This window comes from Vicugna pacos, chromosome 13 (genome assembly GCF_048564905.1).
Source record: "Vicugna pacos chromosome 13, VicPac4, whole genome shotgun sequence".
NCBI lineage: Eukaryota > Metazoa > Chordata > Mammalia > Artiodactyla > Camelidae > Vicugna > Vicugna pacos.
This window is the reverse complement of record NC_132999.1, coordinates 48,877,070-48,903,557: the sequence shown is the minus strand read 5'-3', so window position 1 is coordinate 48,903,557 and position 26,488 is coordinate 48,877,070. Positions and strand designations below refer to the sequence as shown.

Genomic DNA, 26,488 nt, shown 5'->3' with positions numbered 1-26,488 from the left:
CCGGGGCTGCAGGGGACTGGTCAAGGCCCTTCAGCGGGTCAGGACCCTGCAGCGGGTCAGGACCGGGCCGTGGGGCCGGAGCGCCATCCCGGGCCCAGGCGGAGGGGGCGCTGCGGCGGGAGGCCGCGCGGCGCGGGGCGGGGCGGCGGTGGGGCCGCCCCTGCGAGCGAGCGCCGCGCGCGCGTCGCAGCCGCCGCCGCCGCCGCCACCGCCACCACCTCCTCAGCTCGGCCCTGGTCCCGGTGCGGCCCGGCCCGCCCGCGGGGCGCGGAGCCGAGGTCCGCGGCCGGCCGTATGAAGGACTGCGAGTACCAGCAGATCAGCCCCGGGGCCGCCCCGCCGCCCGCCTCCCCCGGGGCACGCCGCCTCGGCCCCGACGCGCACCCCGGCCCGGGCCCCGGGCCGCCGCAGCCCGCCGCCGAGCCGCGCTGGAGCAGCAGCGGCAGTGGCAGCGGGAGCATCCGCCGCCGCCCACGGCGCAAGTGGGAGGTGTTCCCTGGCCGCAACCGCTTCTACTGCGGCGGCCGCCTCATGCTGGCCGGCCACGGCGGCGTCTTCGCACTCACGCTGCTGCTCATCCTCACCACCACCGTCCTCTTCTTCGTCTTCGAGTGAGTTTGGCGACGCCTCCCTTCCCTGCCCACTGAGGCGCCCTATTCCCTCCGATCCCCTTTGCCCCCTGCCGCGCACCACCCCCCACCTCCTTCCCCAGCCCTTGATGGGCAGGCACTTCAGCCCCTCTAATCCCCTACTGGGCTCCCCGTCCTCTCCTATCACCCTGGACACTCCACCCTTCCTAGCACCTGCCAAGCACCCTCCCCTCCCTGCTCCTCCTTGGCGGGCATCCTCCCTGTGCCTCTCAGAATCTGCCCTCAGGCCTCTCCAGTCTCCTTGCTTGTCTCCTATCTGTCCTTCCTGGTCCCCTCCAACTCTCCCAGACTCTACATCCTCCCTTGCCAATTTGGATCACCATCTAAGCTTGTGCCCTCCACCTCTGTCAGCCAATCCATCCCTTCTGGCCCCTCCCTAGCACCCCCATCTTCCCCTGTCACCCTGCCTTTGCCAGCCTCTGCCAGGAACACCACCCTCCCATATCCCTCCAGGACTCTCATCCTCTCTGCCCTCTCAGAATCTGCCCCAGGCCTCCTCAGCTCCTTGGATAGATTCCCTCCCCTCACTATCCCCTGGACCATCTCTTGCCTAACCTCCAGGTTCTTTCTGACCCCTTGAGACATCTTTTCTTTAAATCCCTTCCAGAAACCTGAATTTATTCCTTGTCCTTTGGCTACATGCTCCCACCTCAGATTCCCTGTCCATCTTCTGGATTCCCTTCAGGGTCCCTCTAGGGTCTGGACTAGGTCCCCTAGTCATCTCTCTACGCTCAGACCCTCCCCAGGCTTTCCCCTCAGTCGTTCTCACCCTAGGTCCTCTCATGCCTTCCTTTTCCTCTCCAGCACCTTCCTTAGTTTCTCCAGAGCTTCCTGTCCTTCCCTCCATCTCCTCCTGTCCCCCCAGACATCTCCCAGGCCCCTGTCCCCATCCTCCTGACCTTCTGGCTTGCTTTCCCTTCCCAGCATTCCAGAACACCCTCTGACCTGTTCCACGGCAGGAACAGCTGCAATGCCTTGTTATTTTTCAAGAGTCCAGAGTATTTTCATGTGACAAGTCATATTTGCCCCCATGGGTTTTTGACCTCTTCATATCCCCAGTGACCCAGTATTGACCCATACAGTAGTCTCCATTTCATGGATGGAGGAGGGGATGCCTGTCACTTTACCAGGGTCACATATTTGTATCAGAAGTTTTCCACTCTACCCTTGGTCTCCAGCTTGAGCCACCTGCTTTGTGATTCCTTGCACACACACACTCATAGGTGCACACAAATGCACACCCACCCCATGCTGCATGAGCCCCACCTACCCACCCTTTGTGATCTTACTGAATTATACAGATGGTTAAGAACTCCATCTCTGTAGCCAGCAGAGCTGGTTCAGATCACAGCTCCACCAAGAAATAAGTGTGTGACTTCAGGGCAGTCACTCTACTTCTGAGAACCCCTGTCTCCTTATCTATAAAATGGAGTTTATAATACTACCTGCCTCCTCAGGTTGTCGTGAGGATGACGTGAAGTCATTCATGGAAGTTATTAACTGGTAATAAGCATTTAATGCTGGATGTTGCTGTTACTTGTTGTCCATCACCAAAAAATCCTTCCCAAGGGCCATGGTAAAGCTGCCACAAAGACACTGGCCCCCAGGTACCCTTTCTAGCTGCCAGACTATATATCTGCAACCTTGGGTTTCCCCTTGAAGCAAGGTGAGGACTTCCTACGAATTAGCTTCTCCCTTTCACCCTTCCTTTCTGACTCAGGGTGGATAAAAAGTTCCGGGGTAATTTAACAAGCAGAGCCCCCAGCCTCCAGCATGACTGTTGGGCTGAGTTTCAGATCCACCTTGCTGGGCTGACCAATGTGGGTTTTTTTAAAATGCCTTTTCCAGGATCCCTGAGCTCCCTCAGTCCTCCCAGACAGGGCTGCAGCCACGGCAGGAGGAAGTGGTGCTTGCCACAGTTGGCCCCTGTGACCCCACAGTGTGGGATTCAGTCAGTTCAGAAGCAAAACCTTCTCTGGCTGAGGGGATATCTTTACTGGTGATAGATTTGTCCCCAGAGAGGGAGGAAGTGAGGACTTCTGGGTTCTGGGAGAGCTTGTGAATCATCTCATATTTTTCTCTGCTCCTCCTCACTTGGGTTGGTAGCATTGGCAAGAGAGTTTGGGTTTGGGTTTGGGCTGAAAGCCCATCTGGGTCTGGACTGGGGTGAAACCTCAGTAGGAACCTGGCAGATGGGAGCTCTGGTGATGAGGGCCTGGAGGGTGAGAGGCTCTCGCACTCTCCCACGGCTCTGGGGAAAGGTAAACGCAGCCCTAGGCCTTTTCTGCTGTGAAGGGTCTTCTCCACTGTTTGATTAGGTACATTATTGCACAGGCCTCCCAGCAGGGCTCCCAGCTTCTGCCCTGCTTCCCATCCCCACACAGCAGCCTGAGTGCCCCTTTAATTCCAAGTCAGATCTGAATATTCCCTGGCTCTCTGGTTAAGAGCCAGACCCCTGGTGTTGGCTCCCTCTCTGTCCCCATCTCCCACTCTCTCCTGTGCATTCCCTCCCAGGCACACTGGCCTCTCTGTGCACACTCCTACCTCAGGGCCTTTGCACTGTTTGGAATACTCTTCACATAGCTTCATGGCTCACTCCCTCACTTTCTCCTGTCCTTCCCTGACCATCCCTATACGTAGCAAACCACTTCCTTTCCTCCTATCCCCTCTGTCCTGACTTGTTCTCCAAAGCACTTGCCACCATCTGACATACTATACTTACGCTTTTTGTTAGTTTCTTGCCCATCTCTCCGTGAGAACAGGCACTTATTCTCACTGTTGCATCCACAGTGTCTAGAACAGGGCCTGGAATGTATTAGGCACTCAAGACAGTATATACATTAAAGTGTCATATAGCAGATACATTTATTTGTTGAAATGTTCCAGCATTTGCTGGAAGCCTGCAGACCCCAATTCTATCATTGCCTGCCTAAGTGACCTTGGATCTGGCTGTGGGCTTTGGAGTTCCCCTTTGTAAAACCAGAGGGCTAGGACTTGGTGTTTCTGGGGGCTCTACATGTCTCAGACTTCAAGTCTCCTCCATCTCCCAAGAAGTCTGGTTGTACATGAACTGGTTGAGTTGCTAGATGGGTGACACGGAGGGCCCAGCTCTGTTTGAGGCTCAGATCTGGGGACCACTAAGATGTTTGGAGCACAGCATAGCCCACTCAGAGCCCTTGGTTTTGGCAGTCTCTGCTCCTCGAGGGAAGGGCCTCTCTGGTAGCCAGTAACTCCAACAATGGAGACTCTGGAAACAGCCTGTATTTACCCACAGGTTTGCTCCTGCTACAAGCCAGCTCCTGGAACCTTGGCTGATTCAGGCTTCCCGGCGTCTGTCATCCCCAAATAGTAGTTCCTGACCCCATCAAGTGCCACTCTGGCTCTGGGAGGGAAGGCTGCATAGGACAGTGGTTAATTATATGGGTGGACCTCGAAGTCAGACCCACGCATAGGCTGTTGGAACTCACTAGGGTCAGGAGGGTGAGGCCAGCCCTGGGGTGACAGTGGCAGTGGCTGGATCATTTTCTCCCCCAAACCCCCTTCACCTGGCTAACCCTACGCATTCTTCAGGTTTTAGCTTAGGCGTTGTCTCCTTCAGCCAGTCTTTCCTAACTCTTCTACTGCTTTTCCCTTCCCCATTCTAACATGCAAAGCCCTGTGTGGCAATTCTCTGTTTACATGTCTGTTTCCCCCGCTAGGCCATAAGCCTCATTGAGGGAAGGAGCGAGGGGACTCTTGTATAATTCACTGCCGTTATCCCTGCTGCGTGTTAAAGGTATTGCCCTTAACATGGAGAAGACCTCAGTAAATGTTTGTGGAGTGACCAAAGGAATGAGTGAACAGCTGTCATGGATGGTTCATCTCAAGTGACAGTCCAGTTCATTGGTAGTGGCCACCTGAAACTGTGTTTAGAAGGATTCTGAGACTGCGGCCACGTGCAGAAGTTGGGTGCTGGGATCTGTTGATTACATCTGCCAAGGGCTTAGGGAGAAAGCACAAGGATCAATTACTGGTGTCTGCTCTAGACACTGAAGGGTGGCAAGTGGCTGTACCTCACCTAGGGGCCGTACCTCTGCCTCTGGGAAAGGCTCTGTTCAGGACTGTGGTGATATTTGCCTGGTGCTGCAGCCCTGTGCCCCAGGGAGCCCTTGGGTGTCTGCTCATTCCTCTCTTCCTCTCTTTTTCTAGCTGTCCCTTCCTGGCCCGCCAGCTGACCCTCGCCATCCCCATCATCGCTGCCATCCTCTTCTTCTTCGTCATGAGCTGCCTGCTGCAGACAAGTTTCACCGACCCCGGGATCCTACCCCGGGCCACCGTCTGTGAGGCAGCCGCCCTGGAGAAACAGATCGGTGAGGCTCCTACTCCAGCCACAGCCATGTCTCCCAGCTCTGCAGTCCTTGATTCCAGAGGAGGCCCAATTTTTTCTTCCCACACTGTGCTGGGAACTGGGGGTACAGGAGTGAGCAGGGCAGGCTGGAGGTGACACTGGAGTGGAGAAAACAGAGGGTAAACAAGTGAGCAAATAAGCGAGAAATGCTAGCACGTGAGGGCTGGTGCTGACAGCAGGCAGTACTGAGTGCACACTGCAGGCCAGCACTGTGCTCGCCTCTCTGTGCTTGATCTTGTGTGATCCCCCAGTGATCCTGTGAGATAGGTGCTGATGGTATTCTCCTTTACTGAGTAAGTTGAGTCTCACGAGGTTAAGTAAATCGTCGAAGATCACATAGGAAGTGGAAAAGCTGAGATGAGATCCCGGGTACTCTGACCAGCACCCCTGCTTTTAAACATTCACATACACTTATTCATTCACTCATCAAACACTTACTCAGCCCCTACTGTGCACCAGGCACTTTTCTAGATGCTAGCGTGACAGCAGCAAACAAATCCGATGGTAATCCCTATCCTCTTGGAGCTGACATTCCAGTGGGAGGAGAAAGACAGTTAACAATTAAATGTCTAGGATGGCACACAGAGAAAAGCGGGGAGGCAGAGTGAGGGCTGGCGGAGGGTGTGTGATTGTAAATGGGGCGGGGCAGGGAAGGCCTGTGAAGGAGATGACCTCTGAGCAAAGAAGCAAAAACCTGCTGAGATGAGAAGTTAAGCCGCTTGGGTTATCTGGAGGAGAGCACAGTGGTGTGGAGAGTGGGCTAGATTAGGTGGTCAGGCAGGGCCCTTGGGAGGAGGTAGCATTTGAAATGAGCCCTGAATGGCCCAATGGAGCCAGTAACCGGCAACCCAGACACAGTAAAAGCAAAAGCCTGGAGTGGCAAGCAGACGGATGTGTTTGAGGAATGGCAGGAAGGCCAGTGTGGCCATTAAGGACCTGTGCTCCCAGCACCCCAGTTGGCCCTTTGTGCCTACCAGAACACTGCATGGGTGCCCCGGATGACTGGGCACCAAGGCCAGGCCCTTAATCTCAGCTTGCTCCACCCCAGCTCCTTCCTGCTGAGAAGTGACGTGGTTATTTGCACACCTTGGGGGTTTCCGGTCCTTGGTTGGCTACTTCCGCTAACAGGGTGGCTTTCAGACAGGCTTTTAAATCCCCAGTTGACTCTGAAGAGACCTGGCAGCCTGTGCATGTCAGAGCCCTGCTGCGTCCATCCTGGAAGTCATCCTGCTAATTCTCTGGAGCAGCTCAGGACGACAGGCAGGAGGGGAGAGGATGTTCTCTGACTCCTGTCTGTTCTTTGTCTCGTTCCTCTGCCCCGGCCTATTCTCAGCCACGCCCTTGGTTGCTGTCTTCCTCTGCCTGCATCCAGCTTCCTTCCTCCTCTCAGTCCCGGGCCTGGCTGCTCAGCCTCCAGGGTTTCTGCTCCTTCAAAATCCTTCAGTCTGACCTGGCAGCTGGGGAGGCTCTGTGGCAGCCCCACTTCTCCCTCCAGGTGGGGGCAGGATTATTGTCCAGCTCAGCCCCGTCTCAGGTCTGGCTGCCTGGAATCCTCTGGCCTCCTGTGAGCTGTTTGGGTCATATTGACAACAGTAATCCCCCATGTTTGGGGAGACCTTGACTATGGGCTGAGTGTCTTCCCTCCGTTATCCCCGCAAATCCTCACCACAGCCTGGCTGTGCCGATGTGGAAACTGAGGCAGGAGATCCCACGGCTGGGAGCAGAGGTGCAGAGCCTTGACTCCCAGTCCCCTTGCTTTTTCTTCAGAGATGGCAGCAGGGACATGTCCCCAGTCTCCCATAGCCACAGTCCTGTCATCCTTAGGTCCCAATTCAAGTGTCTCCGACCCTGGGAAGCTTTGTGACCCCAGTTGGGCCACACCTTCATGACACAGTCCCAGAGCACCTTGTCCTTTTGCCTTGGCTTGTGCTGCGTGCTGGCCATGACGGAATTGTCAATTGTCAGGGAGGCCCGGGAGCCTTTCCTGGATGGTGTCTTGTTCACCTTGTCTGCTGTGTGAAGGGCTTAGCGATGTCGGCCGAATGGACGAGCCTCTGTGGAGGCCCTCCTTGCTGTCCACGGGTGGCTGGTGGAGAGAGTTGAAATTTCTCCCAGTTAGGCATTATGGGTTTGATCATTTATGTGTTAATTCTATATGCTACTCCTGACTGCAGGAGGAGGGGGTATCTGATGTGAACCTTGCCCTCTGGTGGTTTCCAGGCCAGCTCAGTCCAAGGTGGAAGGCCTGACTGGCTGCCACAGGTAAGACTAGCTTTGGAATAAGAGCAAAGAAACCAGGACTATCTTCTGCCTGGAAGATACAGAGAGGCTTCATGGAGAGGTGCCTTGAGCCATACCTGTGAAGTTTGAGTGGAGTTCAAGCACAGGAAGATTTGTGAAGGGAGCCCCCACAGTGTGCAAATGGGGGAGGAAAGGACAGAGGGAAGGAGAGGGGACAAATGTACCCGAGCAGGCCATATTGGCTGGACACAAGGAGTGCTTCAGAGAATTTGGGGGATTACGTTTGGAAGATGGGATGGAGTCAGTCTTGTGGGCCCCCGAATGTTGGGGTCAGAAGCATTCCTTTGAGAACAGTTCCTAAGCCTGGAAAGTGGCATTTTTGGGGCCTTTGAATTCTAAACTTGAACTGGAGACTTCTAGTTAGGGTGAAACATATTTTCTTGAAAAGGACTAAGGTCACAACCTTTTTGAGAGGTTGGAGGTCGGCTCTGAGTTGGGTGGTGCCGGTCATATAAACGTGAGCTGATTACCAGGGCCTGAGCCCATGTAGACAGTGTGAGCTTCTCACTTTGGCCCCAGAGGCTAGCAACTCCAGCCCCACAGGATCTGGCCCAGGACTCCCACACTGCAAGGACCTTCAGAAGTGGGGTGACCAGCTCTTCCCAGTTTGCAGTTTGTCCCTGTTTTAGTGCTGAAAGTCTCCTGACTTGGGAAACCCCAAAGTTGCAGGCAAACCAGGCTGGTTGGTCACCCTGGTCTGAGATCTTGACTTGTCGGTTGGCGAGCTATGCAGCTAGATCCCCCTGAGGGGCCACGTGCTCTGGGCAGTTGGAAAAGACTCAGGAGGTGGGAACATTGTCCCCAAGAAGCACTTGGTCTGATGAGAGATGATATGAATCTGAGTGACAGACACCTGGCTGCAGGTACAGCTCACGCGACAGAAGCAGAGGTGACCTCCCCCTCTGCCACCTCACAGCAGGTCACAGACCGCGTCTTGTCTGCCTCCAGGTTGTCTCCTCAAGTCCTGAAGCCCACTGCCCTGGCGCAGACACACCTCACTTTCCACCTGGATTGCCTCAGGGCTTTACTGACCAGACTGCCCTCTCCCCTCTATCACAGTTGTCTCTCCAAGACCCAGACTTGACCCTGACCCTGCCTGGCCTAGAATTTGGGTGATTTCCTAGTACTCTCAGCAGCATTTCCTGAAGATTGGTCATGGGAGTACATACAACCTTTGTGGTTTTTACCCTTTCTGCATCTCACCTTGTACTTTCCTTTCTTTAGTATTTTCCTGTAAATGGCTCACTTTTAAATGTATTTTATAAGGAAAATTTATATCACCCCTGTTAGCAGAAGCCACTTTAAATAGAAGATAATCATAAAAACAAAACATAACAATGTTACAGAATTCCTTTTTTGTTTTTTTGTTTTGTTCTATGAGGGGGAGGTAATTGGATTTATTTATTTTTATATTTGGAGGAGGTACTGGGGATTGAACTCAGAACCTCGTGCATGCTAAGCATGTGCTCTGCCATTTGAGCTATACTCCCCCTGTTACAGAATTCTTAGTGGTTACAGTTGCCTGAGGAAATCAATCACTTTGAGGCCTGTGAAGATCACAGGTATTAAGTATTAAAAACTGAGACTTTCCCCTGGAATGAGTCAAAGCTTGAAAGAGAATTGAAGGAGAATGACTTTCTCATCATGTGACTCAGTGTTGCTTAGTGTCATGTCCAGGAAACAAACCATCTCCCACTTTCCTGGAAACAGCAGATCACTTCCCACCTTCCTGAAAGCTCGCCCTATGTGGCGCACTTGCCTACAGGATCAAGGCAGGCTCCGGCCCACCCTCCCTCCTCATCTCCTTCTACTCCCAGGGCCACAGCCATGCTGCACATTAATGCCTGTGTGCCTTGGCCCTGGCCCACGGGGTCCCCTCTACTGCCATGTGCTCTTCCCCCATGGGCCTGAGGTCTCACTCTTTCTGATCCAGCTGCATTGCTGCTTCATCTCCTGTTGCTTTCCTGAACACTGCCTCCTGTCCTGACCCCACATACTCTGCCCTGTGTTCTCGCGGTATTAAGTATAGACACCCATAACACCATTGATTGATCAGCTGTGGGTTAGACCTTTCCATCTCTATCTTTTAAATGTATTTTATAAGGAAAATTTATATCACCCCTGTTAGCAGAAACCACTTGCTCTAAATAGAAAATCTCTATCATCATCTTACAGGGTTGATATTATTACCCAGCGAGGACACTGAGGCTCAAGAGACCTTGAGCAACTTCCTCAAACACAAGCTGACAAAGGGTCAGGCCAGGTTTCACAATGAGATCATGCTTGCCCCAGAGTCATCACACTTGACTCACAGTGCCTCTTTATTTATTTTTTTTCAATTGGAGTGTAGTTGATTTACAATGTTGTGTTAGTTTCTGGTGTACAACATAGTGATTCAGTTATACATGTATGTATGGTCTTTTTCATTATAGGTTATTTCAAGATATTGAATGTAGTTCCCTGTGCTATACATTAGGACCTTGTTGTTTATCTATTTTATATATAATAGTTTGTGTCTGCAAATCCCAGACTTCTAATTTATTCCCTACCCCTCTCCTTTCCCCTTTGGTAACTATAAATTTGTTTTCCATGTCTGTGAGTCTCTTTCTATGTTTTATAAGTGAGTTTATTTGTATCATCTTTTTAAGATTCCCCATATAAATGATATGTGATATTGGTCTCTGTCTGACTTTCTTCACTTAGTATGATGATCTCTAAGTCCATCCATGTTGCTGCAAATGGCATTATTTTATTCTTTTTCATGATTGAGTAGTATTCCATTGTATATGCATCACGTCTTTATCCAATCATTTATCAATGGACTTTAGGTTGGTTCCATGTCTTGGCTGTTGTATATAGTGCTGCTATGAACACTGGGGTGCATGTATCCTTTCAAATTAGAGTTTTCTCTGGATATATGCCCAGGAGTGGGATTGCGGGATCAAATGGTAACTCTATTTTTAGTTTTTTAAGGAACTTCCATACTGTTTTCCATGGTGGCTGCACCAAATTACATTCCCATGAACAGTGTAGGCGGGTTCCCTTTTCTCCACACCCTCTCCAGCATTTATCATTTGTGGACTTTTTAATGATGGCTATTGTACAATGAGTTGATACCTCATTTTAGTTTTGATTTGCATTTCTCTGATAATGAGTGATATTGAGCATCTTTTCATGTGCTTATTGGCCATCTGTATGTCTTCTTTGGAGAAATGTCTATTTAGGTCTTCTGCTGATTTTTTGATTAAGTTGTTGGTTTTTTGTTATTGAGTTGTATGAACTATTTGTATATTCTGGAAATTAAGCCCTTGTCAGTCGCTTTGTTTACAGATATTTTCTCCCATTCCATAGCTTGTCTTTTTGTTTTGTTAATGGTTTCCTTTGCTGTGCAAAAGCTTATAAGTTTAATTGGGTCCCATTTGTTTATTTTTGCTTTTATTTCTATTGTCTTGGGAGACTGACCTAGGAGAACATTGCTACGATTTATGTCAGAGAAGTTTTTTGCCTATGTTCTCTTTTAGGAGGTTTATGGTATTCTGTCTTGTGTTTAAGTCTTTAAGCCATTTTGAGTTTATTTTTTTGTATGGAGTGAGGCAGTGTTCTAACTTCATTGATTTACATGCTGCTGTCCAGCTTTCCCAACACCACTTGCCGAAGAGACTGTCTTTTCTGTATTATATATTCTTGCCTTCTTTGTCGAAGATTAATGGACTGTAGGTGTGTGGTTTTATTTCTGGGCTCTCTAGTCTGTTGCATTAATCCATATGTCTGTTTTTGTGCCAACACCATGCTGTTTTGATTACTGTAGCTTTGTAGCATTGTCTGAAGTCTGGGAGGATTTTGCTTCCAGCTTCGTTCTTTTTCCTAAGTATTGCTTTGGCAGTTCTAGGTCTTTTGTGATTCCATGTAAATTTTAGGATTATTTGTTCTAGTTCTCACACTGCCTCTTGCACTGACTCTGTTCTCTCTCCTGCTCACTCTGCCCTCAGGGTGAACTCTTCCCGTATCCCAGGCCTGCTAGTAAGCCTGTATGTGGTAGGGGCTTCATAAAACCCTGGAATGAGGGGGAGGGTGTAGCTCAGTGGTGGAGTGCATGCCTAGCATACACAAGGTCCTGGGTTCAATCCCCAGTACCATCATTAAAAATAAGTGAATAAATAAACCTAATCACCTCCCCTCCAAATTAAAAAAAAAAAAGTAAAAAAGTAAACCCTGGAATGAGTTGAAATGATTGGGTGGGGATTACAGTGACCCAGTGCTCACAGCCTGGGCACTGTGGCTGACCTCCCGCTGGCCTGGAAGCTGGGGGACTGCAGCCATGCTGCTGTTTCCTCCGTGGGTAGGAACAGCAGAAAGGTATCAGTCAGGGCCCCGCAGGGCAGGTAGAGATCCCCTGCCTTCCCTCACTAAAGCTTTCTCAGTGGCTCATGGCCAGCCCACGGGGGCTTCCCTCCAGCCACTGGACTTCAGTCACAGCCCCAGCCAGTCAAGCTCAGACTGCAGAATGCCTGCCTGCTCCTCTCTGGGGCTGTGGTTGGGTGAAGAGACCCATAGCAGGCCCCTTGGTCAGGAGGAAGGCGTGAGAGAGTCATTGTTTCTCCCAGCCCTTCAGTGAGAAGGAGCCTCTCCTTCCTCTTTACCATGTCCAGTCCCAGGGTCTTTACTCTCCCACGTGGAGGGCAGCAGGCGGGCCTCGCTAGCAAGAGGGGAAGAGCCTGAAGCAGAAAGAGCCCTGGAGTGGATCTTAGTTTCCCTCAGGGCAGGAATAGCATCTCTTATCACTCCTTCCTTCGTTTCTTCAACAAGTATTTTCTGAACTGGGTGGACAAAGCAACCATATTCGACTCATCTCTGTGTACTTGCCCCCTACTTCCCTCACCTGCCACCTTGAGTCTTGTACAATTTCTTGACGTAGTAGGTGCTAGTGTTAGAAAGAATGGACAAACGAATGGATGACAGGGGTTCTGATTTCAGCCCCATGTTATACTATTGGAGTGAAGTTGGTAAAATGTGGGCACACGTCCCCTTGCCTAGCCCAGTGCATTTTTTGTGCAAGTGAGACAGGGAATGTCAGGGCACTTTGAAGATGGTTTTTCTCTGTTGAGATTTAAGAGGCTTGAGCCTTGTGGTCAGGAATGGCAAGTGGGCTTGCTCTGGGTGCTAACAAGCTACCACTGGTAATGGCTGCTGGGAGGAGTGTATTGAGGAGGAGTCTGAGGCCAAGTCCAGGGCAGTGATTTGTCAGTGTCGTCTGGCCTGAGAAAAAGCAGCGGGAGAGCTGCTTGTCTTCCCCACCCCGTGGCTGGGGGCTCAGCCCCCATAGTAGCATCCCCACAAAGCTTCTGTCCTGCTTCATTTAGGGCCCTGCAGTTGGTGAGTTTACTCAGCATCTTGGTAGCACCTTCTCCTCTCTTCCCCCTCCAGCTCGTGGCAGCCCGAGGAAGCTGGGTGTGCAGAGCTTCACTTCCTCTTTCTCAGAGTTCTGGAGAGGAGGAAGCCCGACCCTGGAGGCCAGAACATACTGGTTGGAGTTCCCTTCTCGCCTTGGGGAAGGGCCTGTGGGAATCCAGTGAAGATTCCAGTAACTGTTCTCTTAGTCCTGAAGCATGTGTGTGGCTGCCCTTCACTCACAGATGGGTTGTGTTCTGAAGTTTCTTCATGAATCAGTTGTTTGGAATATAGTGTTTCATAAAAACAACAATAATAATGGCTAATATTTATTAAGCTCTTGCCAGATGCTAGATACTTTGCTAAACCCAGTTGATGAATTTTCGCCCGATCCTCCTCACAGCACTAGGAAGTAGGTTTAGTTCCCATTTTCTTTTTTAGCAGGTGAGGGCACAGAGAAGTTAAGCGACTTGACACACATCACACAGCTAGTAAATGATTGAGCTGAGAGTCATACCCACATGTCTGTCTTGCTCCAAAGCCTGTGTTCAAGCCTGGGAGGCAGCAGTGGGCAGGGGCAGGTGCAGGGACCCGGGCCCATGGGGCAGGATTAGGGGTTGTGTTTGGAGTAGTCTCAACAGCTTTGGAAAGAGGGATTTCTACACCTGGGGGTTTCACAGCCCGAGTGTTTGTTGGGACTGAGGCGCCTATGAATCCAGCACTGTGCTCAGGGCTGTCCATGCAGCATCTCATTCGGCCCTCAACACAGCCCTGTGAGATTGAGACCCTCTTGTCTCCATTTTATGGTTGAGGAAACTGAGGCTCAGAGAGGTGAAGGGACTTCCTAAAGTAGCAAGTGGGTAGCAAAACTAGGATTCCAACCCAATGTTTCAGACTCCAGAGCCTGTGCCTTGCTGCCTCTCATAAAAACAGCTACTAGTAGGTACTCACCGACTTTCACTTCCTTTACGGATACTGTTCCTGATTCATCCAACCCTTCAAGGTAGTTGTTGTTATTTGGCTACTTTTTTTTAATTTTTAAAACATTTTGGGGGCAGGGTAGGTAATTAGATTTGTTTGTTTGTTTGTTTATTTCAATGGAGAGACTGGGGATTGAACCCAGGACCTCGTGCATGCTAAGCACACACTCTACCACTGAGCTGTTCCCTCCCCACCATTTATCTGCTTTTACAGATGCAACAGCAGGTTCACAGAGGTTAAGCAACTTCCTCAAGGGTACCAGCTCATAAACGGAAGGGTCAGGATTTGTACTCCAGGCCTGCCTGCATCCAGAAGATGTTTTTTCTCCTCTTTGCCTGCTGCCTCATAGTTTATAGGCCCAGGACTGCCTGTTTATTCCACTGTCCCTGCTCTCAAGGGATGTAGGGCCCAGCTGGGGAGACAGTTTACACACACAGTTGTCCTGTCACAACTCAGCATGGAGCAGTGAGTGTGTCAGGTGCCGTGTACAAGGCCTCACAGCCCCCGAGGCTGCCTTGGTCAAAGAGGCTGCTGACAGGGCCCGGGCGAGTCCTGGTGAGCAGAGAGAAGGGAGGGCCGGGGCTCGGGAACAGGGGCAGAAAGCTGGGGAAGGGTAGTGGGAGGAAGGCTGGAAATGATGCTTGGGCCTAAATGTGGAGGGCCCTAACATCAGGACGAGAAGTCTGTCCTTTATCTTGTTTTTTAGAGGTCAGTGAAGAGTTTTTGAGCTGAGACGTGACTTGAAAGGGCTTATTTAGAGGAATATGACAGTGTGTGCAAGAGGGGCTGAAAGGCAGAGGGTCTGGGAGCAGGGAGTCTTCTGGGGAAGCTGTTCGGTGACACAGACCTGGTCTGGGTTAGGGTGTTGGGACTGGAAGAGTGACAGGTTATGAGGGAAGAACCTGACCAAACCCAGCAACTAGCCAGGCAGGGATGAGGGAGAAGGGTTAGTCTGCAAAGAGACTCCAAACTGGATTCCCCTGCCTCTGCCACTCACTGGCCGTGTGACCTTGGGCAAATCCCGTTCTCTCTGGGCCTTTTTTCATTTGAAACTGAAGGAGTTACAACAGAGGCAGTCAGTGAAGGGACGTTTACCATGTATCGGCTACTTGCCAGGGGCTGTGTTACATGCTCTTTGAGGTTCTTTCCAGCCCTTGGATTATGCCATCAGCAGAAAGAAGGAACCAAGCGGGGAAAAATAACACTCATTATGACACTGTAAAATTTACGGAAAGACCTCACACTCAGGCTTTGGGAACTTGGCTTCACATCCTGATTCTGCCAGTTATTAGCTGTGTGGCCTTGGGTAAGTCACTTAACCTCCCTGAAAAGTCTCCTTAACTGTAACCTGGAGATGATGGTGATAATCTTACCTCCAGGGATGTGATCAGGGTTCAAGGGGAGAATGTATGCAGAGTGCTCAGCATATAGTAGCACTCAGTGACTGTTCTCTTTCCCTCCTTTTGCTCAGTAATTCTATGAGCTGATCCTAACAGTGCACACTTCTTAAGCACTTACTTTGTGCTGCTTCACATGTGTCAATTCATTTAATCCTCACAACAGCCCTATGAGGTGGATTCTCCTCTTATCACCATTTCAGTGGTTGAGGAAACAGAAGCACAGAGGGTTTAAATAATTTGCCTTGCCACACATCTAGCAAGTGATATCATCAGGAGAAACCCAACTAGTAAGAAGAGCCAGAATTCATGTTCCACTCTACCTGTTATTCCTATTTTACAGATGAGAAAACTGAAGATCAGAAAAGTTTATTTGACTGCAGTCTCACACACAACCAGTTAGTGGCAAAACCAGGTTTCAGAGTGTGTCCATTGGCCTCAAACCCCCTGCCTTGACCATGCTGCCATTGCCAAGGAAGAGATGCTCAGATGCTTAGTTCCAGTTTAAACACGCCCTGGTTGAGGTGGTGGTGAAACAGCCTAGCACAAGTCTCTTTGGTAGCTAGGATTGTGAGACGTGAGTCAGCCTCACTGGTATATGCCAAGTGCCCAGAAGAGGGCCTGGCACATTGTGGGCACACAGTAAGTAATCATTGAGGGCAAGAGGCCAAACTGGAGATACTATGTGGGGAGTTGATCCAGTGGAAGTGAAGACTGGGAACATAGCTAAGGGCTGGGGATCACAGGCAGCCCCATGCAACTCTCAGGATTCTGTCTAGTAAGGAGCCACTGCTCTTGGGAACATTGGTCCTCTGTGGCCTGGGATACCAAGAGGCTCAGTGGATAGAATTGTGGGCTTTGCATATGGCGGACCTGGGTTCAGATTCCTGCTCTGACAGCATACCTACCTTGTGACTTCAGATTAGTTACTTCTGTTTTGTTCTTTTTCCTTTTTTTTTCTTAGGTTTTTACTGAAATACAACAGGCTTACCAGAAGTGTACAAATCATAAATGTTCTGTTTGTTGAGGGTTCACAGTTGGAACACACACATAATCAGTACCCAGATCAAGAAACAGGGGTGTCCCAGGAATACCCCCTTTCTCATCTCTGTCACCCCTCCAAGGATAACCACAGTTCTGACTTTTAACACCATAGATTACTTCTGCCTGATTGTGAACATTTTGTGCTCTTACATCTGCAGTGGTTTTTTTTTCCCCACTTCACAAAACGTCTGTAAGATTCATTCATGTTGCTGTGTGTAGTCGAGGGTCACTAGTTCTCATTGCTGTATAAAGTGCCATTGTGTGACTATACTGTAATTTTTTATCTACTCTACTGTTGATGGGCATTTGGGTAGTTCCAGATTCTGGGTGTTTTGAGAATTGTTGCTATGAACATTCTTGCGCGTGGCTTTAGGTGCACGTCAATCCATGCACTTTCCTCCTGATAAGATACCTAGGAGTGCAGTTGCTGGGATCGGTGTGCTGAGCTTTGGTAGTTAGTGCCAAGCAGTTGTCCATAGTGGTCATATGAGGGTTCTAGTTGCTTTACATTTTTGCCAACACTTGAGATTATATCTATCTCTATCTCTATCTATGTATCTATAGATATATAGATATATCTTTTTTCCATTTTAGCCATTCTGGTGCATATGTGTTGGTAGCATATTGTGGTTTTAATTTGCATTTCCTTGATGACTAATGAATACGAGCACCTTTTCATGTGTCTGTTAGCCATTTGAACAGCTTCTTTTATGAAATGCCTGTTTGAGTCTTTTGTCCAGATACAGACACGTATGTATATAGTTCTTATTAAACCATTTTACAGTAAATTATACACATCATAGATACTTTACCCATAAATACTTCAGCATGTTTCTTCAAAATTTAAGACTAGCCTCCTACATAATGACAATTCCATTATCACATCAAGGAAAATTAGTATCTCCCAAATTTCTAATCTGTAGTCATTTTTACCCCCATTGCCCTCCAAATCGTTTTTGTTGCTGTGTTTTGTTTTTTTAATTTTTTTTTAAGGGAGGTACTGGGAATTGAACCCAGGATCTCATACATGCTAAGCACACACTCTACCACTGAGCTGTACCTTCCCCCCTTAAATCTCTTTTAATTTAGAACCATCTTCTCTCTCCTTTTGTAAGTGACATTGACTTAAAAAATTTTTTTTTAATTGAAGTATAATTGATGTACAATATTGACACTGACTTTTGTTAGAGAGCAGGCCAGTGGTCTTGCAGACTTTCCACATTCTGGATCTGATTGTCTCCTCATAGCTTTACTCTCACTGTTTACTTTGTCCCTCTGTCTCCTCAACCTTCTGGAGACTGGAACTTAAATCTCGGCTTGTTTAGATGCAGATAAACTTCACTAAGCCTTCTGGATCTCCTTCTCCAATTTAGAGCGATGTGTGAGCAGGTGTTAAGCCTTAGCACAGTGCTTGACACATAGCAGGTCTCAGTAGGTGGTGGTAGCAGCTCTTGAGATTTGTCCCCACCTTCAGCAGGCATTTTGCTGCAATGTTTCCCAGAAACAGCTTCCCTGAGGCTTCTCTTGTCCCAGCCAGGCAGCACTGGCTTCTCCTGGCTGGGGCTCCTCGCTCTGGGCTTGGCCATCCCCCATCTATCTCTCCTCCCACTCTCAGACAACACAGGCAGTTCCACGTACCGGCCACCCCCTCGGACCCGGGAGGTGATGATCAACGGACAGGTGGTGAAATTGAAGTACTGCTTCACCTGCAAGATGTTTCGGCCACCCCGGACCTCACACTGCAGTGTCTGTGACAACTGTGTGGGTAAGTAGGAGGCAGCAGGGAGGGATGGGGGGAATCCTGAGAGAGACAGAGCCCTGGAGACAGGGGAGTCACTCATGGCGGGCAGGAAGGTGTCTGAAATATCCAGGACTGACTAAGAAGTCTGGCTCACCGATTTGCTCTGACTATGGAGGGGCTGTGGGGAGGGGCTCTCAGTGTGACCAGTGGTGTCTTGGCTTCAGCCCAGGATTGGTGTATTTCCACCCCATAGCTCTAGTAGAGGGTGGACACAGAGACACCCAGAACCTTTCTCCCAGGCCTCAGCCTGGTCCTCAGTAGGGCCACATTCCCAGGAACCAGAGACTGGAACAGTGACATTCCAGATATGTTTGATTTATGATCCAGTGGCCCAAGGCCAGCTATACTGAAAGACTTTGATCTATTTCCCAGGATTTGGAGGGATGAGAATCTGGGAACAGAGGAGTTTAAGCTGGTGAGGTGGAGAGGATGTAGCCAGGATTGGAAGCTAAGCTCCTGACCCACAACTGCAGTGGTTGCTGGGGAACCAGAGGCTGTTTTGTCCCCTCTCCCTGCTCTCCAGAGACCAGGCAGCTCTGATGGGGACCGAGGGTGTGTCCCCGGGAGGGTGTCATAAGGGAAAGGCTATGGGAGAGGACTCAGGTGAGCTGAGCCACAGTGACTGTGCACAGTCCCCAAGGCGGTGAGCTCATCACGCTAGCTCAGCGCTCCCTGAGCAAGAGAACAGTGGGGAACACCCTGGGATGGCAGGCAGTGAAGTGGGTGACTCAGTGGGCGTCATTCATCCCTGAGAATCTGCCCCACCCACCCCCTGTGAAGGGCGCTGCCCTGCAGCGGGCTTATAACCCACATTCCCACAGGGGACTTTCCTCACCTGTCTGGGTGTGGCTCCACCCTCTGGGGACATAGTGCTGGTGTGAGCTCAGCCCTCTGCCCGGGCCTCTGATGTCGGTTCTCCAGAAGTTACATAGCGGCCCAGCCCCTCTCTGGCCCTCTAGTTCTAGAGCAAAAGGCAGGGGTCATTGGTTGTTGGCATGTGGCCGGAATGGTAGGCCAGGCAGCAGCAACTTTTTATGGATCTTCTTTATACCAGGCACTGCCAAACCCTGGGATTCAGCTCAGGCCTTCTCATGGAGCTTACAATTGAGCAAGGGTAACTGGCCAGCTCACTAATTGTAAAGAAGTATGTAACTTATGTGAATATGTGGGCAAAGTGCTGCAAAGGATAAGTGCCAGGGCAGCAGGGCCAATAAGAGGGGCCTCGCCTTGTCTGGAGTTGGTCTTGCAGCCGAGACATGAAGGAAGAATAACCCTGAACCAGGTCGAGAGACGGGGAAGAATGTGTGAGGCAGTGGGAACCCATGCGCAAAGGACCAGAGGCTGGGAGTGTCGAGGAACTGAGAGTTGGTGGGTGTGGAGAGGGTTGTGGGGGGCGCCCCAGCTGTGGCAAGAGGCCTCTAAACACCTGTGCTAGTTGCAGGCCAGGCCGGCCTTAACGCAACTCCCCTGACTCTTCTAGAGAGATTTGACCATCACTGCCCCTGGGTAGGCAATTGTGTGGGGAGACGGAACTACCGCTTCTTCTACGCGTTTATCCTCTCCCTCTCGTTCCTGACGGCCTTCATCTTTGCCTGCGTGGTCACCCACCTGACGCTGCGTGAGTTGGGGTGGAGTGGGGGTGGGGTCGGGGCAAGCGGGAGGAGAAGCGGGCAAGCTCAGCTGTGGGTCACCGGGGCTGTGGTCACTCTTGTTTCTTCCTCCCTAGGCTCTCAGGGAAGCAACTTCCTCTCCACTCTGAAGGAGACACCAGCGAGATATCCTTTGTCAGCTAGGGGGAGCCCTGGTGGGACCTGGTGGGACCCCCTTAGCTGAGGCGAGTCCCCACACCTGTAAACAGAAGGGATGATGTAGAGCCAATTCTGAATGGGCTGTGGTGGGGCTGGGATGGCCGAGAACCCTCAGGAGCCACAGCCCCTGTCCTCCCTTAAGGCCAGGCTCCCTGGACCACGCCATGTCCACAGCTCTTGGTACTTGGAATCCTCAGTTCCCTCTACTGTCTGTCACCCTGGGCTCATCCTGCTCTTGGGGGGCCTCCCCAACCCTCCTTGGGGCCCAGGAAGTGATCTGCTGAGAAGTGGTGACTGGGCCACAGGAAGTAACTCCACAGAAGGACAGGTGGGAAAGACTGGGCGAGGCAAGCTCCCAGGCGCAGGGGAGGCTCTGAGCCCTGGTCTCTGTGTGAGTCCTTGACTGTCCTGCTCACCGTGCTGGAGTTGGTGATCTGCTTTTTCTCCATCTGGTCCATCCTGGGCCTCTCAGGGTTTCACACTTACCTCGTCGCCTCCAACCTGACGACTAATGAAGATGTGAGTAAGGCTGGAACTGGGCTGGATCGTGGGAAGGAGGCAGGGCTGAGGGAGCTTGGAGTGGCTGCAGTGGGCCCTGACTATCACATTGCCAGGAAAACGTGGGCAGAGATGTGAGGCAGCCAGACACCTCCTTCCAGTGCTCACAGCTGGGCCCTGGGAGACCCAGTGCAGGCTCCCAAGGCCCCCACATGCCTCAACTCTCATGCAGGCTCCCAGGGTCCTGAGGTTCCTTTCTCCCTGTCCCTGTAAGAGCAGCACTCACACCATAACCAGCTTACATTTGGCTGGCTTATTACCATTTTTAGAGTTTTTTGAGTTTCCATCATCTCTTTGGGTCCTTTTGCCAACTCTGAAGCAGAAGGAACAGGGATGCTTTTTCTCCATTTGATGGCTGAGTGACTTGCCCCAAGGTTACACAGCTGGAAATAGATAGAGCAGAAATGGTCCAGAAGCCATGGTCATGCTCTCAGGGCCCCACCACCCTGCACAAGTTCTCAGGGTGTCTCACAGCAGAGATGTGACGGTTTCAGGGTGTCCTGGGGCTCTCTGAGGCATCCTTAGTGAGGGGGGCGGCCTGGATAGAAGCGTGGGACTCTATCAACCCTCTTGACCTGCCTTATAGATCACTACCAGCAAGCGTTTGAGCACCCACTGTGTGTTCAACCCTGGGCCAGATGTACCTCCCCTTCCTGTCCTCCCAAACAGTAAAGAAAAGGAAATAAGAGCATCTGTTCCAGGGCCACCATAGGATACTGCTCAGAGGCCCATCGTCCAACAAAAAATACATTTCTTGACCTCAGCCTGCCATTCAGGGGAGCAAAACTTAACATGCATGATAGGGTATCATGTGCTAGGTAATTGGCACAGAGCAGAAATGATATCAGCCAGCATGTTCCAAGGTGGTTTCCTGGTGCTGGTTCTGCAGGATATTGCTAGGAGTTAAGCAAAAAAGGGTGTCATGGCCAAGTAAGTTTGGAAAACTCTGGGTTAAAGTCATACAGGTATCCTTTTCTGCTAATCTCCTCAGTGCCTTTGATAGCTGGCTTCACTGAGCTAGAGGTGGGCAGGATTTCATCTGATTCTCCCAGAGTGTTGTCAGAGATTCCCCTATTTTTCAAATGAGGATTGAGACTCAGAGAAGTGGTGATCTGTCCAGGGTCATGCATTGAGTCTGTGGCAGAGCCAGAGTTCACAGTCAGGTCAGCCTGAGCCCTGTACTATTCTCCTTCTTAGGTGGCAGGCCATAGAAGGAAGGATGCACCCAAAAAACTTCTTTTGGAAGCTTCTGTTTGGCTCTGCTCTGTCTTCTGTTTTGGTTAGGGCCTCTTCTGGGTGCCCCTCAACACCCAACAATCCTCCACATTCACTAAGTGGCCTGGGTTAAAGCATGTTCCCTCCAGTAGTCTAGCCAGAATTGGTTTCAGAATTCACCAATTTTCCCCACCATCCAGAAAAAATGAAATGAAGGGAGATACCTGACCTAGAGACTTCCTTCCTGCTTGTAGATCAAAGGCTCGTGGTCCAACAAGAGAGGCGGTGAGGCCTCTGTCAACCCCTACAGCCATAAAAGTGTTATCACCAACTGCTGTGCTGTGCTCTGCGGCCCCCTACCTCCCAGGTAAGCCAGGAGCTGCAGGCGAGAGGTCACGGGTCCTGGCCTGGCCAGTGGAGGGTGGCCCTGTGAGTCCACTCCTCTCAAAGAGGTTCTGAAATCAACAGATCTCTCCCCGCACCACAGACACCCTCTGTCTACCATCCCCTGCTGAATGCACTCGGGATGCTTGTCACATAAAGGGATTCTGTAGAGAGCCGTAATTTGTAATCACTTGCTCATTGTAGAAGAAAATTAAGTACAAAATGTTAAAAAGAGGAGTATTAGATATCACATGTAATCTTACTCCCCAGGGATATCCACAATTAATGTTTTCGCCATGCTTGAGCGACACTGCCCTTCTGGTGGTGATGGCTGGGCTGGGTTCAGCCTCCGTCTCCCTTCTGGCAGAAGAGAGCCCTGGAGGCTCAGCCCTGCTGGGAAGTGCCCGATCTTTCCTGACACCAGGGGGTGCCAGAGTGCCAGATCAGGAGTTAAAGTGCAGTGGACACTGTGACTAAGACTTCCCCACACCATCCCACTTCCTCCCACCCAATATGCCTGTCACCCATTCTGCCCTGGGGGAAGGGACAGTAGGAATCTCACTATCTCCCATTGTCCTTTCATCCTTGCTTTTCCTCTTACCCACCGCCTGGGAGCCCGACAGAAAGCTGGACAATTTGAATTAACAGTGGATAAATTCTGTGGCCAAAAGCCAGGTGTTCAGAGTACAGAGAGGGCTTTTCCAGAAAGGAAGGGTCTTGAGCTCCCAACTGGAGAGCAGCTCTCCTTTCTTTAGCCTTTCTAGGGCTGGGTCTTTCCTGGACTCTGCCTTCCAGCACCCAGCCTGGAGCCCTGGCGTCAGGCAGGGCCCTCATGTGTCCCCTCTTGTATTTTGGAAGCCTGATTGACCGGAGGGGATTTGTGCAGTCCGACACTGTGTTGCCATCACCCATCAGAAGCAATGAGCCAGCCTGTGGAGCCAAGCCCGACGCCAGCATGGTAGGAGGCCACCCCTGAACTGGGCTCAGTACTTGCCACCCGCTGGCCTGTCTGCCCCTCTGCACTCACCTGCCGCCCTCCACACCTGCCAGGACCCTCCCCATTCCACTCGAGGGAAGCAGAGCCGCCAAAGACTTTCTGAGTCTTTTCGTATTTATTTCCTACCCCGCGTGGCTTTCCCCACACTGTGCCGTGGCTGTACCCTCTGCTCCCCAAACTGGGTTCCCATGGCCTTCGGCCCTAGATTCCCCCACCTGATCAGTGGCAGGAGTGGCAGGAGGGAGGCCAGGGCCCCTGAGGTGCCCCGGGGGCCACGCCGAGTCTCTGCCGTGCCTGGGCGAGCTCTGTGTGAGTGAGGGTGTGGACTGTGTGTGACGCCTCCCAGGTGGGGAGCTGGTGGGCTCTGCTGAGCCGAGGTCTGGGGGGTGAAGCAGGACCAGGGAGCAGTGCACTCTGGACAGCAGGCCATGGGAGAGCACGTCTCCTTGGGCTGCTTTGGTTTGTGGGCTCCTTCATTCTTTTTGTGATGACCGTTGTTCTTTCTTCCGTTTTTCTTTTTATTTTTGTATGGAGTTGGCCAATAGGCTAGAGCTGGGGCTCCAGATAGGGCAGAGTTGGGGTGGGTAGGGGGGAGCCTGTGTCAGAGGAAACCAGACCAGCCAGCCAGGCACCCAAGACCTCAGCTCCTGCATAATTCCTGGGCAGCACACTAGGAAGTGGGGGCCTTGTCCCCTCCCTGCCCATGGAGGGTTTTCCAAGGGCCCAGCCTGGCCCCCCCACCTCTCCCAAGTCAGGTCTGGGGATGGTCAGGTTATATTCATGCTGGCAATACTTGAAACGGGTTTATTAATGCTGGGTATTTTGCACAATTTTATAGACCTCTTTTCTATATAGCATTTTTTAAATGGAAGAAGAAACAAGTCAGCCACATTGCTATCTGTGTAGTACCAGATTAAGGATTATCAGAAGGCAACTTGCTTTTAATAGGTTTATTACAAGAGACCTTCTGGCTGTGAGTGAGTGAGTGTGTGTGTGTGATCACGCGTGCCCTCGTATGAATGTGGCTGGCTCCCACTCCCCCACATCCCCTGGGTTGCCCCACTCCTTGCCATCCCTCTCGGGTGTAAGCCTGCGGTGGCAGCAGCAAAAGCAGCCTGAGCCATAGGGACAGGGAATGTGTGCATTGGTAACAAGCGACCCCTGGGCTCCCTCTGCAATTCAGCCCCATCCTCCTATTTTTCCCTCCTCCGCAGACTTCAGACAAACTGTGGCTGGGACTCAGCCACCCAGCCCCCAGGTCAGGCTTCCAGCTGGGACCTGCCCAGACAGGCTGAGGCCTGGTCAGGTGGATGGGGTAGTGGCTGTGGGGAGTGTCTGCCATCCTACACGCCACACCCCTTTCTCCAGCGTCTGAGTGTGAGGCCCAGCGTTGGGGGGGGGGGTGGCTAGAGCATGGGAGCATCGGAGGCCTCCCTCCGGAGAATAGGAAGGAAGGAAGGAACAAGGTGGGCCAAGAGACAAGTGCAGGTTGGCTTAAATCTAGGCCAGAAACTTAGAGGATGTCCCTCTTCTGCTGGGAGCCATAGTTTCTTGTCAAAATAGATAGAAAATTGCCCCTCTGTCCCCTTTCTTGGCCCTTCAGGTGGGCTGAAGCCCTTGGAAAGTGACATAGGAAGTCCCCGCATCTTGTCTTTCCTTGCTCCAGAGGCTAGTGGGTCACAGGCAGAAGTGGCAGCCACAGAGGGTCCCCTCCAGGAGAATGAGCTTCATCCTAGCCTCAGGGCCCTGGGCCACGCTGCAGTGGCCTTGGGAGGTGGGGAGGAAGCTGGCTAGAGGAGGGGCTCCTACCTGCCTTTTATTTAAGCCAGTATCCTTTGTTCCTGCTTGTAATAAAATTTTTGTTTTTAAGAATTGATTTGCTTTGGTTTGGTTTTTGTTTGCTCTTCCTTTGCTGAGGCCCCAGCTGGCAGCCCTCTATTCTTTCAGCCAGACTTGTCTTTCCTGGGGAGACGGAGAGAAGGGCCGGCAGCCCAGTGATCTGGCTACCATTCTCCTCTCCTGGCTGGAGTGTGTCTGCTGGAGGCTAAGCAGAGGGGGCTGCCGCTTGGTCCCCACAGGCGTGTAAGAAAAGGCCATCCTGTCCCCTCTTCCTCCTGTCTACCTCCCCTTGCTTCAGGGGCTTGAAAACCCCTAAGTTCTTCCTTGTTGCCTTTTCACTCTGATTCCCGGTGACTACTCAGTTAAGAAAATGTTTATAAGACAGTAGATTCCAGGTTGAGAGCCAGAGACTCCCTTGCCCCCACCCCTACGAGGGCAGCAGAGCCCAGCCAGACAACGCATAACACTGGCCCACCTCTCTGGTATCTCCCCCAGGAGGACACCTGTCAGGATTTTGCCATCTCCTGCACAGCCTGAGGGGAGCTAACAGGCCTCTTTGCAGAGGGTTAGCTGGTAAGACCGTATCTCCCCCGTCAGCCAGCACTGCCCGCTCCCCTCACACACCATCTCATCCTCATCGCATGCCTCACCAACCCCATGGAGCCCATTCATCTGTCTGGTGTGTGGTGTGGTGTGTGTGCTGGCGCCGGTAGGGCCCCCAGGGTTCCCCCTAAGCAGAAGGAGCGGGGCATGGGGGCAGAGCTAAGAGCCCAGCCCCACTCTGGACTGAGGAAGCAGCTTCGTGCAAAGCAGCTGTCCAGCTGGAGCAGGAGGTGAAGGGTGAGGTCGGGGAGAGGATGGTGCACCTGCTCGGAGGTGCTGGGGCCTGTTCTGGTGGTGTCCTGGTGTGTAGGGGCCCTCGATCACTAACACTTGTGTCCTGGCTTTCTGTCCCTGCTGAGCTTTCTCTCACCTGCCCGTTTTCTCTCCTGCTTCGTTGCCTGCTGCCCAAGCCTTGGCCCTTCTGTGGGGAAGAGGCAACACCTCTCCCCACCGGCACCCCTACAGGCTTCCTCCCTCCTCCCAGTCTTGCTAACCCTCTCTCTTCTCCTTCTTTGCTGTCCTGCCCGGGATCTCCAGTATGTGCGGGGGCTTAAGGACCTCCTGAGGACCGCTGCTCTCTGCCTCTCCAGGAGCGGCCTGGGGGGAGCCAGGCACCCGGCACCTCCACCTGCCTAACCTGTGGCCCATCTGCCACCGTCTGTGCCTACAGGGTCTGCCCCACTGTGTGCTCTCTAGGGCCCCCCATAGGAGGCAGGGGCTGGCCTCTTTGCCCTGACCCCTACTCCATGCCAGCCAGAGTGTAGAAAGCCATAAAGCAGCTGTCAGCACAATGATGTAATACTATGCTGAAACTCGCCCTCCCCTCCTCCACTTTCCTTCCCCTTCCCCAGATTTGTAAGTTGTCAAGACTCTAGGAATCCTGCCTTACAGCCTGCCCACCCCCAGAATCAAGCATAGCCTTAGTCAAGCCGAGCAGGTTTCTTCAGGAGCCGTCTGGGGTGTTGATGACGCTGTTGAACAAGTTTGGTGACTGTTCTAAGCACAGCTGGTTTGACACTGTTCCCACGGCACCCTCACCCCCACCCCCCAAAGCAGGTAGGATGTAAGGAGGGTGCTTGTACCCTTTGCTCAAGGCACCGAGGGACTGACCTAGCCCTAAAAGTCCCATGTTCTT

The 26,488-nt window shown here is 51.7% G+C and overlaps 1 protein-coding gene across 3 annotated transcripts; it reads left to right on the top strand.

The window, feature by feature from the left end:
* On the top strand, positions 1-26,488 carry ZDHHC18 (zDHHC palmitoyltransferase 18). Of its 3 annotated transcripts, none has more exons than XM_072975027.1 (9): positions 1-611; positions 4,839-4,999; positions 17,764-17,913; positions 19,430-19,567; positions 19,676-19,724; positions 20,174-20,276; positions 21,785-21,897; positions 22,773-22,872; positions 25,891-26,488. In XM_072975027.1, exons 1-9 carry the CDS (start codon positions 295-297, stop codon positions 25,987-25,989), a joined length of 1,230 nt encoding a protein of 409 aa, XP_072831128.1. In that variant the 5' UTR covers positions 1-294; the 3' UTR covers positions 25,990-26,488. The 3 variants fall into 3 exon arrangements, with proteins under 3 accessions (XP_072831128.1, XP_072831129.1, XP_006196891.2); XM_072975028.1 differs by lacking the exon at positions 25,891-26,488 and adding an exon at positions 25,246-25,787 and having other exon boundaries at positions 2-611; XM_006196829.4 differs by lacking the exon at positions 25,891-26,488 and having other exon boundaries at positions 5-611; positions 22,773-24,787.